The 15,468-nt window shown below is 29.8% G+C and overlaps 1 protein-coding gene across 1 annotated transcript; it reads right to left on the bottom strand.

Moving 5' to 3' along the window:
• Positions 1 to 7,420: 7,420 nt before the first annotated feature.
• Positions 7,421 to 15,430, bottom strand: LOC142637006 (GDSL esterase/lipase At1g28600-like). Its single transcript, XM_075811298.1, has 5 exons — positions 15,056 to 15,430; positions 14,728 to 14,955; positions 9,641 to 9,789; positions 8,468 to 8,744; positions 7,421 to 7,790 (listed from the first exon to the last, which is right to left on the bottom strand). The coding sequence occupies exons 1-5, from the start codon at positions 15,309 to 15,311 to the stop codon at positions 7,555 to 7,557; spliced, it is 1,146 nt and encodes a 381-aa protein (XP_075667413.1). The 5' UTR covers positions 15,312 to 15,430; the 3' UTR covers positions 7,421 to 7,554.
• Between the last annotated feature and the right edge of the window lie 38 nt (positions 15,431 to 15,468).

The raw sequence follows: 15,468 nt of genomic DNA, 5'->3' as shown, positions 1-15,468 counted from the left end.
AAAATGCAAGACAGATGAGCAGATTTCTTCCATGGGGACCACGTATGCGAAACGTATTATTAATAAATAGTAAATTATATATATATATATATATATATATATATATATATATATATATCTCTTATTACCGATTGATACGGAATTGACAACCATGTGAAAATGCAAGACAGATGAGCATGATTTCTTCCATGGGGACCACGTATGCGAAATGTATTATTAATAAATAGTAAATTATTATGTGTTGGGACCACACCACAATACCAATTTATTAGTTTGAAACTTGAAAGTGGACAAAATGTGCTCCCAGTTCCACGTGACTACGTCTCTCTCTCTCTCTCTCTCTGTACTCTACTCACTAGTTGCCTTGCCAGTTGCCATTAATTATTGATTAAAGTATTATTATTATTATTTTATGTTCCATTATTCATATACTAAAAAATCTTAGTAATCACGACAGCCTGTACTTACTTCGAGGCCAAACTAAACCAAATCAAACCATAGTCAAAATTCAATGCCATACATATGATAAATATTGAGTACTCGTGAGTATCATAAATACGTATTATTTTTTCTCATATAACTGTGAGTATTACTAATTAAATTTAGAGAGGTGCTACGTCCACAACATTTTTACAACAAATCATAGGTGGTTAGTTATTATTGGTTCAAATTTGAACTTAACACTAAGATTACTTTTTTGCCTCAACAATAACAACCAGTAACAACCTGCCACTTAAGATTTGTTGTAAAAATGTTGTAAAAATATTATGGACATATCATTTCTCTTAAATTTATGATAAAATTTATAATTTATTTGAGAGAAGAAAATATACATTTATAATACTCTCAGAATATTTAATAATTTTTCGTGGAGATAAAGAAAGTGGGAGAAGGAGGGGAATTAGGCAAAATCAACTTTTTTTTTGCTAACCCAGGCAAAATCAACTTTAATATTGTTGCGTCTAAACTTTTATTGGCTTGGCTAGGCTTTACTTGGTTGGGCTCCACTTTCCTTTATTATTGGGATCAAGGATTTGGATTTGCCTCCTTAACTGTTACCTCTCCCCTTCATTTATTTATTGTATTGAGAATCAGATCAAGCACAAACCAACAATGGCCACATGATGAAGTTAGAGCTGGATTTCTGTCTAAACGACATGTTGCTGTGTGGACCGTGGTAGGAGTGCTAAACGACATGTAAATACTTAAGCTAATTAAATGGTGGAAATTAGTTGATTGGTTAGTGATACTTGTATGGTTTGTTTGTTCAGTTTCCTTCTTTTTCCACTCTACTCTGGTTCTCGTATGTAAAGAAAAGAGCCTTGAGTGTTACTCTAAGCTTTATATACAATTGCGTATAGAAAATTTTCTCTCTCTACAAGTAGAGCTTTCTAATTTTCTATTGTGTGACTGAATCTTAATATATCGTTACTTGAGTTTTTTTTTTCCTTGCTCAATATTATTCAAATATAATTCTTTTTTTATAGCCCTTTTAATTAAAAAACAAAAATACAATAGAGTTTACCTATGGTATCCGCTTTCATATTCTTTGAATGTCATATATATATATATATAATCAAATGTCAAATCTCTTATTCAGCAACATATAAAACAACATATAAAATATTTTATCAATTGATTTAAATGGAGTTGAGTACTACTCTGTTAACTCATAATGCTCATTTGTCTTTGTTTTTTTTTATCAATATATTTATAGTTTTGCTTCTTGAACTCTTTCAAAATAATAATAATAATAATAACAGATGTGTAAGAATATATAACCAACAATCAAGATTATGTCATTCTGATTTATGAATCAAAATCTTTAAATCACTAGTACATGCTCATATGTATGTAATATCTATCAATTTTACCTTTATAGAGCGCATATGTACATTTTGATCATATTTGTGATATGTATATTATACGTCTTGCCATATGAATATGATGTCAAAACTGGTTATTTTCTAAAAATCTAGCTTATGGCCTATTTGGATGTTTAAAAAAGGAGGGGAATAGAGTAGAGGGATGGAGAGTAATTCAATTACCTTATTTGGAAGTTTTTTAAGGATGGAGGGGGAAGGATTTGGAGGGGTTTCAACTACCTCTAACCCCTCATTTTTAATTCTCCCAAATTGGAGAGACTTGGAGGGAGAGTAGAGTAGATAAATTATTGACCAAATGAATTCTCTAATTTAACCTTTCTAAATTAACAAAATTACAAACTGATTATATAAATAATCTTTTTTTGTTTCCTGAGAAAATTTAACACTACAAATGACAAATCTTCCCAATACTTTCTTACAAACCAAACACAATTTCTACTAAATTTAGTATTTCTATCCAATATTTTCTCAGCAACCAAACAGAAAAAAGAAACTCAAAACCAAATACTACATCAAGTCTCTAATTGCATAGATCCAAAGATCCAATACCCAAATCCATAAACTAACAGAGCAACGATCAAAAACAATATCCAACGCTTTCAATTGCTATAAGTTCCGAATTCCGCTCGAAAACCCATTGGCGAAGTTGTTTTGAGAGAAATTCAAGTAATTCAATCCCTAGAGATTGTTAATCCGGGTCGGGATCGGGCCGTAGAAGCTATTATTGGATAGATCCAAATACTACAGAGTAGTGATCGTGCCGAAAACCGGCTCGACCCGGCCAGTGAAGTTGTTTATGACGAGGCTGAGGTTTTTGAGCGATTTGAGCTCAGTGAGGGCTTGAAACTTCAACTCACCGGCGAGTGCGAGACCTTCGAGGACGATAGCGGTGACATTGCCGGAGTTTGCACCGTCATCGCCGCCTTCACAAGAGACGCCATGCCAGGCTAAGGGATAGTCATTGGCGTCCAACAATGCGACGGTAGCCAAGTCCCAAGACGAAACGGTATTATTGGGGCCAAGCTGGATTCCGGTAAGGATCGAAGCTCTGAGTTGTTTGGGGAGTGAGAAACTGTGGGAATTGTTTGTTTCTCGAGAGTTAAGGAAATTGGAGAAGGTTTTTGATTTTTTATTATAATTTTTTTTTGAGGTAATAAAATTATTTTATAATAGTTAATAGTAGTTTTATACTTTTTTTTAGTGGTATTTGATGGAATGAAAATGTTGATTAAATAATTATTTAATTTAACAAATTAATCATAGACCAATGTTGCAAGTCCATTTTCAAATAGGGGTAAATTTTTCTATTTAAATCATTTCCTCTCCTCTCCCTCCTAATTTTTAAAACATTCAAACAAGAGGAAGGGCTAATTACTCCCTTCTACCTTACTAATTTTAAAAACATCTAAACAAGGTGGAGGATAACCATTCTCCTCTACTCTCCTCTCCACTACTCTCTTCCCCTCTACTCTCCTCCCTCTCTAAACTTCCCAACAGGCCATTAGATCCTTGTGTGAACTATAGCGAAATAAACAATTAATTCAAAAGTGTATTATAAACTACACACAAACAGAAATATCAATCACAAATATCAAATACCAGATCCAAAAAGTAGTAAATATGATGAAAGCAGTAAAAATACAAAGTTTTGCTAATGAAATGAAGTGTTGGAAATTGTGCTCTAAAATCTAATTTGTAAGATTTTCTAATTAATGAAAAAATTTCATTATCTAAAAATTATATGAACATTTGAACATTATTTGTTGTAGTCCTTGAGAAGCATTGTACGTGATTTAAATAAGGGAATGAGATTCACATACAGAAGATCTAAATCACAAGTTCTTTGTAAACTCATAAACCTTGGTTTGTAGTTGTAAAGTCATAAACCTTGGTTTGTAGTCGGTTACTTTGATGTATATTGGAAGGAGATCTAGCATGGTTAATACCTTAGTGTGTTTGATAATCGCATATATAACATATCAATCGTGATGATGTATCTTGATTGTAGAAGTTGAGACTTTTGATTGATTTTTTGGTGTATTTGGAATACATTTAACTATTTTTTTTGATAAACTGGAATACATTTAACTAGAATACTATGAGTTGTTGTTGTTATATAAACTACTTTAACTTGAATAAATGATTTCTTGATTGATAAATGCATTAACTCCCAATCCAAAGATGAATTTAAACTCAAACTTAAAGTGTAGATTACTTTGATGTATACCGAAGTAATATCTAGCACGGTTTTTAATACCTTCGTATTAGTATGTTGGATAATTGCATATATCATGTTGCGAACACTATTTCTCAAGACAAAATCCATAATCTGAATAAGAGACAAACATTTCCTTGAGATGCATTTAATTGGGATTGATTATTCAATTTATTGGACCTAATCATTATAGTAAGGGATTACTAAAATTTATATTCAATGGAATCAAATTCCATAAGAATATAAGAATAATCAAAAGATTAAATTGAGAACTTAAGGACTAAAGATACATTGCTAAAAGAGTGATAGTAACCTTATATTTCACTATGGATAATTCCATGGAAGGGTTAATTGCAATAATAAGTAGTCAAGGGACACCATGTGTAACTAAGGGCACGTTTGGTAGACTGTAATAAACACTATAATGTAATAGTTATTCCTATAGTTTAGCTATTATTTAGTTTGGTTATGTTTTATTACAAGGAATAGTAATTCCTTATAAATAGCTATTCTTTAAAATGAAAAATAATTATTCCTCTTTAAAAGGGTTGTATTAGATATTCTTTAGTGAGTGAAATAATTTCAAAACTTAATATATTATCAAATAAACAAACCTTCCATATACATCTAACAATTATAAAAATAAAAAATCATAAAAAATAACACATGTCTCTTATTATTATTATTATCATTATTATTATAGAAAGAATACCAGTTAATTTTATATAATACAATTCTTCTATAAGCACAAATTTTTTTACAACTTTTATCACAACTAGATGAAGTAGGTTGAATATGAATAATGGATTTTTTTCCCCCATTACTCAAAGTCTAAAGTTTTTTTTTTTTTTTTTTTTTAAAGAGTTTCAACTTATGGCATTTGCTTCTGATGATAGCTCTCTCACGGTCTAAATTTAATTTAAGAAAATTGTATGCCTAAACTTTCTTTTTATATGATTTTTTTTTTCCGTTCTACTTGTAGGCTAAGTAGAAGTAAACATTGCAAATATGGGAGAAAGGGAGCCCAACCGAATCATTTGTAACTTGTGAGATTAGGTATATGTTGATTTAATTAAATTAATTGTGAAGTACAAATAATCCTAATAATTGAGATGCAAAAAATGATTACCAGCCAAGCAACCCATTATAGGTTGACTCTAATATCTTGCATGTGCTATCACTTGAACGAGTCATAATTTAAAGGCATAATCCTAGGAATGCCAGTGCGGGACGGGAAATTTCAATTAAAAGATTATGAACCAAATTTACAGTCAAATGGATATAAGGTTCAAGGTTTCTCTAAAAAAAGAGGGGTGGATATAAGGTCAGAAAGGTTGGATTTCATTTTTATTTTTTGGCTCTTCTATTTGATTCCAAAGCTTATTTGACAAGATTTTAGGGTAGGTGTAGAAATAAGATGGATATTTTATACGCATTCCTAAAAATGAATTACTTAAATATAGGGTAGGTGTAGAAATAAGATGCTAAAAAAAAATCTAATTTGGAAAAAGACATAGAAGAATAAACAAAGGATGGAAGAAAGCACCAAACTACCTAATTGTATTATATATTAAATAGAAAATTTTATGTAGTGCGAATATAAGGTTCATCCAGCACTTCATGATTTTTTTCTTTATCAAATAAATTGGATAATAACATTAGTATCACGTATTAATTTTATATTAACATGTGCATCACATGTTAATTTTATAACATTTGGATATATGATTGTGCCGAACCGGTGTTTGATTGTACGAGGGATTTAGCGAATCATTGGTTCAGTAATGATACAATTACTGAACCAAACATAAAATATTTTAAATCTATATAAATTCAAGTCAAATTCATCTTTAATTAACATCCAGTTTAGCTAAATTAGCCTACAAATTGTTTTAGTTAACTTCCAAGTTGTTAAGGCCAGTTTGGCAGCGCTAGCTTTTCCAAACATGATAAGGTAGATCTCTTTTGAGAACTAGTTTTTTTGTTGATTCTTAAATAATGCCATATTTTGAAACTTTGATAATACAGTTTTAATTTTACCTAAAGAAAACTATGTTAATAATTTTTAAAAGGTACAATTAATCAACTATATATGTTGGGATCATTTAAGTGTGTAATCTAAAGGGGTAAAAATATTTTTCTTTTATGTGACATAAAAAGAGTATGCCCGCTTGGAACAATTGCAATTTGTAAAACACAAATTTTAAACTTTGCATTTAAAAAGGGTTTGTTTTGAAATAGGTTTCCAAAATCTGTTTTTATATAGGTTTTATTTGCGAAAGAAGAAAAAATATATATATATCAGTTTGGTTCTATAGTCTATGGTGGAAATTGTAGTTATCAATGATTCTGTATGCCTGATTGAACAACATTTTGATATGGATACCAGCTGCTTTGATATATGGGTGATGAGCAAAAGTCGTTTTAAAAGGACTTGGGACAAGGAAATTTAGGGTCGGGCCCCCATCTCAAGTTTGAAAAAAATTTAGAAATTTGGGAGGATGGGTTGGTTCTTTTACAAGATATAAAAGGATGGTTGGTAGTGTATGATCGCAAAACACTAGAACTAAGGAAATTTCCAAATATGGGGGCCATTCTGAGGATTCCTTCGCAGTTAGTTACACAGAGACACCAGTTTTTATAAATGAAGGGATTGTAATTGAATAACAAAACAATTCATAATATGGCTATGGATCCTATTTTTGTCTCTACCGACAGGAATATTTCAGGCCATTTCAGTGATATGATTTCAGCTTTTATGAGCTATGCATTTATATTTACCTCTCGTATGTGTATGGCCTGATAGCTAGCCTTGTATTGTGCGTGCAAACAAATTTGCAAAATTCATGTTTTAACGTGGTCAACATTACATTATCGAACAAAATTTCTCTCCAAACTAATTTGGTGAGAAACTCTTCAAATTTCTCATATATATTTTTTTTAGGTGTGAATTTTGAGAATTTAATTGTTGAATTTCATGTTCCTTATGTTCTTAACATACATATCAAATTTCGTTCAAATTGGATATTATTTACTATTTGATCAATTAACTTATTTTTTATATACAACTTTAAATCACAAAAACTTGAAATTATAATATTTATTTGATGATATAGCAATTGATCTTTGATATTCTTGAAATTTTGTAAGCATTAAGAATGTAATAAGAACATACAATTTAATGGTTAGATTTTCAAAATTCACACTCAATATAAAGATATATGATGAGTTTGTAGGGTTTCTATCCAAACTAGTTTGGAGAGAAACATTTTTCTAAATTATCGATTTCAGTTTTTCTGGACTAAATAACTCGCTATGAGGCCACAGAACGAAGTAATTTAATTTAACACGTTCCAATGAAGCTTAATTTTCCAACAGGGCAATCCAGGTAAAGCCAAAACTCATAGCACCCACATAATAACAGACAAAGTTGTAATTGGATCACGGCTTATATTATGCATCTTGTGAAACACATGATATACTAATTTGAGGAATGGTGTATGGCCCTTCTAGTAAACCATTGGTAATCCATCGATATGCTGCTTCTGTTAAGTGTACACCATCCCAGCTAACATACTTTGAAGGGTCATCACAAGCACTCACCGAAGGATTACTACATTTCGCTGATGTGTTGAAATTGTACGGGCCTCCCCCTCCACAACATGCTGTGAGTGCTCCTCTAGTAAAACCTAAAATAGACATAAAATTATTCTGGTTATGTAATGTATTATAAACCTATTTACAAAATTTTATATATCACTTTCGTGTTTGTATGTTTTAATAAGTATTACTGTTTCTTAAAAAAATGGATAGTACCCATTGCACACAAGTTGTTACACACTATTTTTTAACTGAAGTAGTGACTTGTAGTTATGATTTTCAAGTTTAAAATCGTGATTTCAAGTCATAGTTTCAGTTCAAAAATGGGATTTGTGTAATAGTTTGTGTAATAAACACAAACTCTATTTTTGAACTGAAACCGTGATATTTTCAAGTTCAAAATCATGACTTCAAAGTCATGATTTTAGTTCAAAAATGGTGTGCATAACAATTTGTGTGTAATAAATGCAACCCTTAAGAAATACTTTTGACTCCTAGAATGGGTTCTAGCAAACAGATTTAAAACAAACTGATTTATTCAAGAGACTCTGGTGCCTATTTGTAAGTAAATGTCACGACTGTTCGCAGAAAGAAAATCATATTATTTACATAATATGCTTCCCTTACGAGACTTGTGGTTCCAAAAGCTAGTCTTTTGTTTTTTATTCTCAAATAAGAGTGCTTCTAAGTACTAACAAATGCAAATCATCAATCTGTTTAGTCAATATGTGCAAAATAAAGAAAATTATTAAGAAGGTTGAGTTACCATATTGGCTTGGATTACGATAAAAACGCATGGAAGAATTGTAAAAATCCGCATAGATGATTTTGGTATGTGGATGTAGTGCTTGGATCCTACTTAGTTCTTTTTGAAGTTGATCATTGTGGTACTCGGAAAACTTGTTTAACCAGTTTAGACAGCCAGTTTCGGGGTCATATTGGTCCGTATCTGCAGTCTCATAATATGTTAGGTAGGCTGCAGAGCATCCAATTGGTAGGTTCCCTGGAACCATGAGAGTCACTGCCCCTAGCTCAATCAACTCCTGCAAGGCAATGTTTAAATCATGAAAAAGTCTCTTTAAAGGTAGTGTGTTTATAGAAATACAATTAGAGTGCAGTGTCATATATGATGAATGCTTTACATATATATATAGTGCATGTGCAATTTACAAACTAAAGTATTTCCAACATCAAATTGAATAGAAATTCATTGCCCTCTATTTTGTGTTCTACTTTATACTTCACCAATCATAACTTGTCACATACATTTTATTTATAAATTTATCTAATTTTTTTTTTTCAAAAAAAAAAAAAAAAGAGAGAAAAAAGAGTAAAATTAACACTGTGGTTGGTAGTATAAGTGGAACACTTAAAAGTGGGATAGAATATTTTTATTTATAGTATTCAAGTTACCAAAACTTAACTCTCAGTGATCAGCAGAAAAACTTAAATTTCGTTGTTCTTTTCACTTCATGCTGAACTTGCTTGATGGTAAAAGATTCAAATCACAGGAAGCAATCGTGGAGGCAGCCTTAAAAGCTAGGAGTTTGGGATTCTACAGAATTTTGTTTTTGTGCAGCAGCAGTAGCATAGTTAAGGCTTGTAACTCTAAATGTTCTACTAGATGGCAGGAAAAGACTATGGTTGCAGATCTTGTTGCTTTACAACAGCAGGGTATTTGTCTGTAAACTTTTTTGTGTCCCCAAAGCCATCTTGAGTCAAGATGTTTTTCACCTTTCATATAAAGATGTTAGAATCCCTTTTCCTCTCCCTTGTGTGTGTGTGTTTTTCAAAAAAAAAAAAAAACAATAAATGTGAAGAATAACTATTACACTAGGTGCAATAATGATTATAAAAAATAAACATGATGCAATAATAAAAAAATTTGTCTAAAAGGAAAATAATTTTACTTTGCAATCTACTAAACATAAGTTCTTACATTAATGGCTGAAGCGATTGCATTAATCACTAGTGGCACAAAAGTCTGAATCTCTTCTATGCTCCTATACATGAAAAATGGATAATTGTAGTCGTTGCCTCCAATCTCTCCCATAAGAAATAGAGAACTTCCAAAGATTTCATTGCATTCTGTACATGTTCGTCACATTACTAGAGAAAAAGGATGGTAATAACCAAGTTCTTACAATAACCAAATTCATGTCATCCATGTTTACACATTACAAATACTTTCTCAAATATCGCCAACTCAGAGAAAGATTTCCGCAAAATGCGTATCTTAATTAGTGGAGTGTGTTTTTAAAGAAATCGATGATATATATATATATATAGGATAATTCAATAAAAGAACTTGTTATCAAGAAATTTTATTTTTTGAAATATCATGTTATCAAGAGGTTAAAAGACTACTTCATAGCGAGGAATAATCAGTAACCGAATCAGAATTTTAGTTGTGGTGGACCAAAGCATTAATCAAAAAGGAATTAGAATACAAGAATGAAGATTAACTCAGCTAAAAATAAAGAAGATTAACAAAATAATTGTTTATCAACACATTTCAAATCAATAATTTATACTGCAGTATTTTGGGTCATTAAAATAGTATCCTTTCAAATTAATATCCTTTTTATAATATAAATTAGGTTCAGAGCTTAAATTAAACAATAATTTGGATTCAGTCAAATCTCTATCTCAAAATTTGATGCACTCAACTAATTAATATAAGTGGGGTATTTTTAAAAAATAAAAATTAGGTAGGATTAAAACAATTTCACAATAACAAACAAATATTTGTACCACCTAACACATGCTAAAAAAAAAAAAACAAAATAATAATAATAATAATAATAATAATGATAATAAATTACAGATTTTGGGGGCCCACGTGCAAGTTGATAAATAAATTGAGAAATGTTGTGAGCTTTTATTGTGAGTAGTAAGTTGTAACTATGGCTTTATTGCTTTTTTTTGTTTTTTTATTTTTACATTTATACTCTTTCTTCTCTATTTTTCATTATTATTATTATTATCAATATCGTACTGTCAAAATAATTTTAATTGTGATGAACTCAGAGACTACTCAACCGATCCCAAGAATTTTTGGTAAATAATTTATATTTAGAAATTTTGTGCTTGCTCTTAAATATCTATTTAGATATCTGCTTAGTAACTTAAGTAATTTCCTTCCTCAAATAAAGGTTAAGGAGATAAACGATGGAAAAATATGTCACATTTTAACACTAATTAAAAAAAATGTGATAATTAAAATTGTCTCAACAAACTAAGGAAATCACCCCCATAAAGTGACAATAACTGTCATTCAAAGTCTGTTAGAACAATTTATTGTGGAGAAAGTTACTGTGGTAATTTAAAACCACCACTTTTGATCAATTTTATAATATAATAGAAAACAATTTACACCCCCCGATCATTTTTATAATATAAGAGAAAGCAATTTACACCCCCAGACAATAGGCTGTCACAGAGGGAAAGGAAATGAAGTACAGACAAAAGCAAACTTGTGGTGGAGGTAAAAAAAATAGACAAATATGGGAAAACAATAAAGAGAATCTGTGGAGGAGAAGAAAAAATAACTGAAAGAGACAAAAATAAAAAAGACTTCATTGATTAGTCAAAAATAAAAAAATTTGAGAGATTTGGTGGAATAATTATTGAAAAATGTTTCACCTTTAAAACACAATCTTAGTGTCTTAAATGGTTGAATAAAAAATTTGGAGTTCAATTTTCACCTACATAAAAAATTGATTGATATCTTAGTATGATGATAAAAAGCTATTATTAAAAGCGGATGTCATAAATTGAAATTCTTTTAAAAAATAACTCTCCCAAAAAAAACAAAAAACACAACCTTATTTGACACATTATTAGATTATTAACTTGGATAAACTAAAGAGAGGTAGATGAGAAAGGAGTCCAGCAAGCTAAGAGCCTATAACTTCTTAAAATTTTTTGAAGAATCAAGTGTTACCTAAACGGACATGATATCGGAGTGGACTTTGACTTATTCCGAATAGAAAAACATTTACAATCAAAAAGTCTAGCTACATAATTTTTACCACAACTCATCGTGAGTTGTGAATGGTGAAATTGTGAATTTACATTATTCATCACTTTTTTTTTCTGCTACTAACAACTCACCACATGAGTGAGTTGTGACAAAAATTGTCATTTGTTTGTGTTGTGGTATTAGACCTTTTGATTTCCTATATTTGACTAATCATGACCCATACCTAATGACGAAAAGTGGTTCACTAACCTAAAAAAATCGGCCGAAAGGCAAAATTAATCCCGAGGTTTGGGTTTATAATTTTTTAAGGTTTTAATATTTGTCAAATTGATCTATATGACTAACTTTTGCTAGTTTTTATAAGAGAAAAATCATGTAACTGCATTAAAAATATTCGCTAACTGATTTGTAACATTGATCAAGTGAATTTTTCCTTTAATAAGAGTTTACAAAAGTTAATCACAAGGGTCAAATAACGAATATGAAAACCACTTAGAGTTATAAGAAAAAATAAAAATTGAAATCCAATACGAGTTTTGTAATTGACCTAGAGTCTAGGTGTTTTTGGATTTTAAACTAAAAATAAAATAAAATACTAGTATCAAACAATCATGTTGTAGTATTATAATATATATATATATATACACACACACACACATATGGGTTGGGATCACCCAATAAATTGTTATTAAATTCATATTTTGAAAATTCAATCATTGAATTGCATGTTATATATGTTTTTAACATGCATGCCAATTTTCATGCTAACCGAATGTAATTTACTATTCGATCTATAAACTCATTTTTTATGCATTATTTTAAACTACAAAAACTTAAATTTTAACTCTCTCTCTCTCTCTCTTTATATATATATATATATAGTTTTTGGAAAATATTAACAAATTCCTTGATAGTATTGTTTTTGGAACTATTTTTAGAAATATTTTATGGAAAAATGATAAAGCAATTATTTTTTCTTAGATTTTTTATATTACCTATGAAAGCGGTGGTTAAAACTTTCCTATTATAGTTTATAAACACTAGTTCTAAGTACATTGGTTATCATGATCCTTTTTTTTTAAGCTAAAATGTAAAATTTATTGTCTATATTTCACCAAAATTCATTTCAATTTGCTAACTTTATTGACGAAAATATCTTAATTGAATAAATTTGAAATTTAGAAGATTGAATTTAATGAAATGAAACTTAAGGTAATGAAATAAATTATGAATAATATTTTTTTTTAGGTGCTCTGATTGGTAGGTACTGAAATAAACTTCTTCTTTTTTAGCATATGACCACCAACCGCAATTATTTGAAGAATAGTAGCTACCACGTTTTTTTTTTTTAACGTAGCTATCACGTTTTTTTTTTTTTAAGCGTAGCCATCACGTTGTTTGTCTCATTAAAATGGTTGAAAAGAAAAATAGTCATTCTTATCGCAAATTGCAACACGGAAATGACGACAAATGTTATTAATTTCCTTTTTTGATATACGGCAGACCGACAGATGTTATCAATTTCCTTTTTTGATATACGGCAGACCGACAGATGTTATCATTTCTAGCTTGAAAGTATTTCCCATAAAAGAAAACAATAGTGCCGCGTCACTCATGACGATCACAGTCATGTTCATATTGAAGCTGAAACTTTGTTTTATTTTTTTTAATATAATTGCCGAAACAATTCATTTGTCAATTGAAAATTGTGTTTGAGCTTTGAAATATTTTCAATGATTAAATTTCATTCTTTAAACAATTTAATATTTAAAAAAATTAATAATTTAATATGATATCAGAGTAAAAGATCCTAAATTTAATCTATCATTATAAATTGAAGTTTTAGACTCCAAATATATGTGGATTGTTAAAACTATAATTAAATAATTAAATTTATTATTTTCTAACCATTTTATATTTTCATTATCAAACCAAATTCATGAGAACTTGCCAAAGGCCTTCTACGCCGATGGCATTAAATTGAATCACCTCATTTTTATTAACTAATAAATAATAACGTGTTCAAACTTTTTTTTAAAAATTAAATGATTATGTTAAGATAGTAATTAGAATAATATCATTTTTACATTGAATATAACAACAATAGTTCCTACAAATTATGATAGGTTAAAAAAACTCATAAATACAATTTTTGTGCCAAAACTTTTACATGTGATCGATTATGAGTGGTGCAAAAAATATAATGAGTACATATAAAAGTGATAAACAATTATCTATATTTGATCACATCAGAGTTGTGATCGTAAGATTACTCTAAAAAATACATTATGATTTGTATGTGAAATGTTGTATCTTCATACTTTTTTTTTTTAAAGAGAATCCTTATAACATGGGTTAAGTTGAAACATTTCTCAAAAAAAAAAAAATTAAAAAAGGGTAAGTTGGATTTAACATTTTATTAAATGATATTTTTATAAATTTTCTTAAAAATGAAGAAATTAATCACAAATATTAAGAAAAGCACTTTATAGTTACAATAAATTTGCATTTATAAACTAATAAATTATTAACAAGTGTGTTTTTTTTTTAAATATTATATTAGAACTAATAATTATATATTTAGAATTTATCTCTTTTAACATGTGGAAAACTTTTGAAACCCAAAGTATGCCAGTAAAATGAGACACTTTTACCCATCATGACTTTTTCTCTATGCGATTTTAAAAACACTGTAGTAAAATAGTTTTTAAATCTATAAATAATACTATGAGACCTTTTTTTAATAAAAGAAACCTTGAAAAAAAAATCAGTGAGTCTCATCAACAATACACAGAACCCACTAAAAAAAAACTGAAAGGGCCTTCAAAAAAACAAAAAACTGATATTTTCATTCGATCCAGAGGTACATAAGAAAATTGTGCCAAAATGTTTGTAAAAATTTGTGGTCCCAAAATTATTGCAGAAAAAATCATGAAAAGTCAAACTAACTAGTCTAGAGTTCTAATCAGTCAAACGGTTTATTATTTTTGTCAAATTACTGGGTGGAATTGACGATGACGTTGATTATATAGGAAACTTACCTGACGATGTGTTGCATAGAGATGGAAGAATTTTTTTGAACCAATCCAATTGAACACTTAAAGAGTCGTTTGTAGACACATTATCAATTCCCCTTTCGAAGAAAAAAGCTGCATCCAATGCTGTTGCTCCCACAACAGCAAAATTGACTCCTTCTTGAATACTTGTTACAGTACTCCCATTCTCAAAGCCAAGATATGGCTTTATCAATGGCAGTCCTAGAGTTTGAGCTGCCAACAAAAAACAAAAAGAAAATCCCATCAACAATAATGTATATATGTGAGGGCAAAGAATAAAGATTAAAAGCCTGAGGCTCATTAATTTGCTCACCTGTGAAGTCTAAGACAAGACGGCCATTGCAGCAACGACCTGTGGGGTGAGGAAAATAGCTCTCCCCATATGGAGGAAAGAGACATTGTTGAGTTGGATCACTGAAGTAGATGTTTCCAGTGTCAGTAAGTGAGTCTCCGAAGCTAAAGATTGATGTGTAGCAATTTCCAAACACGCCTTTAATGGTGGCTAACGAGAGGAAGAGTTTGATAAATTGTATTTTTATTGAGAAAACAGAGGGACGATGATGAGCCATGGATCCCACTAGAATGGAAGACAGGGGCGGCCAGGTCCTATCTTAAAAGTTATAATGGCTGTCAGAGGCATTTGCATTCTCCAATGAAAGAAGCACATTGCTTTTTGTGTGTAAAATCTGACCAACCATTCCACAAACAGCTATTATAGGACCACAT

This window comes from Castanea sativa, chromosome 5 (assembly GCF_040712315.1).
Source record: "Castanea sativa cultivar Marrone di Chiusa Pesio chromosome 5, ASM4071231v1".
Taxonomy (NCBI): Eukaryota; Viridiplantae; Streptophyta; class Magnoliopsida; order Fagales; family Fagaceae; genus Castanea; species Castanea sativa.
This window is presented reverse-complemented; position numbering and strand designations above follow the sequence as displayed.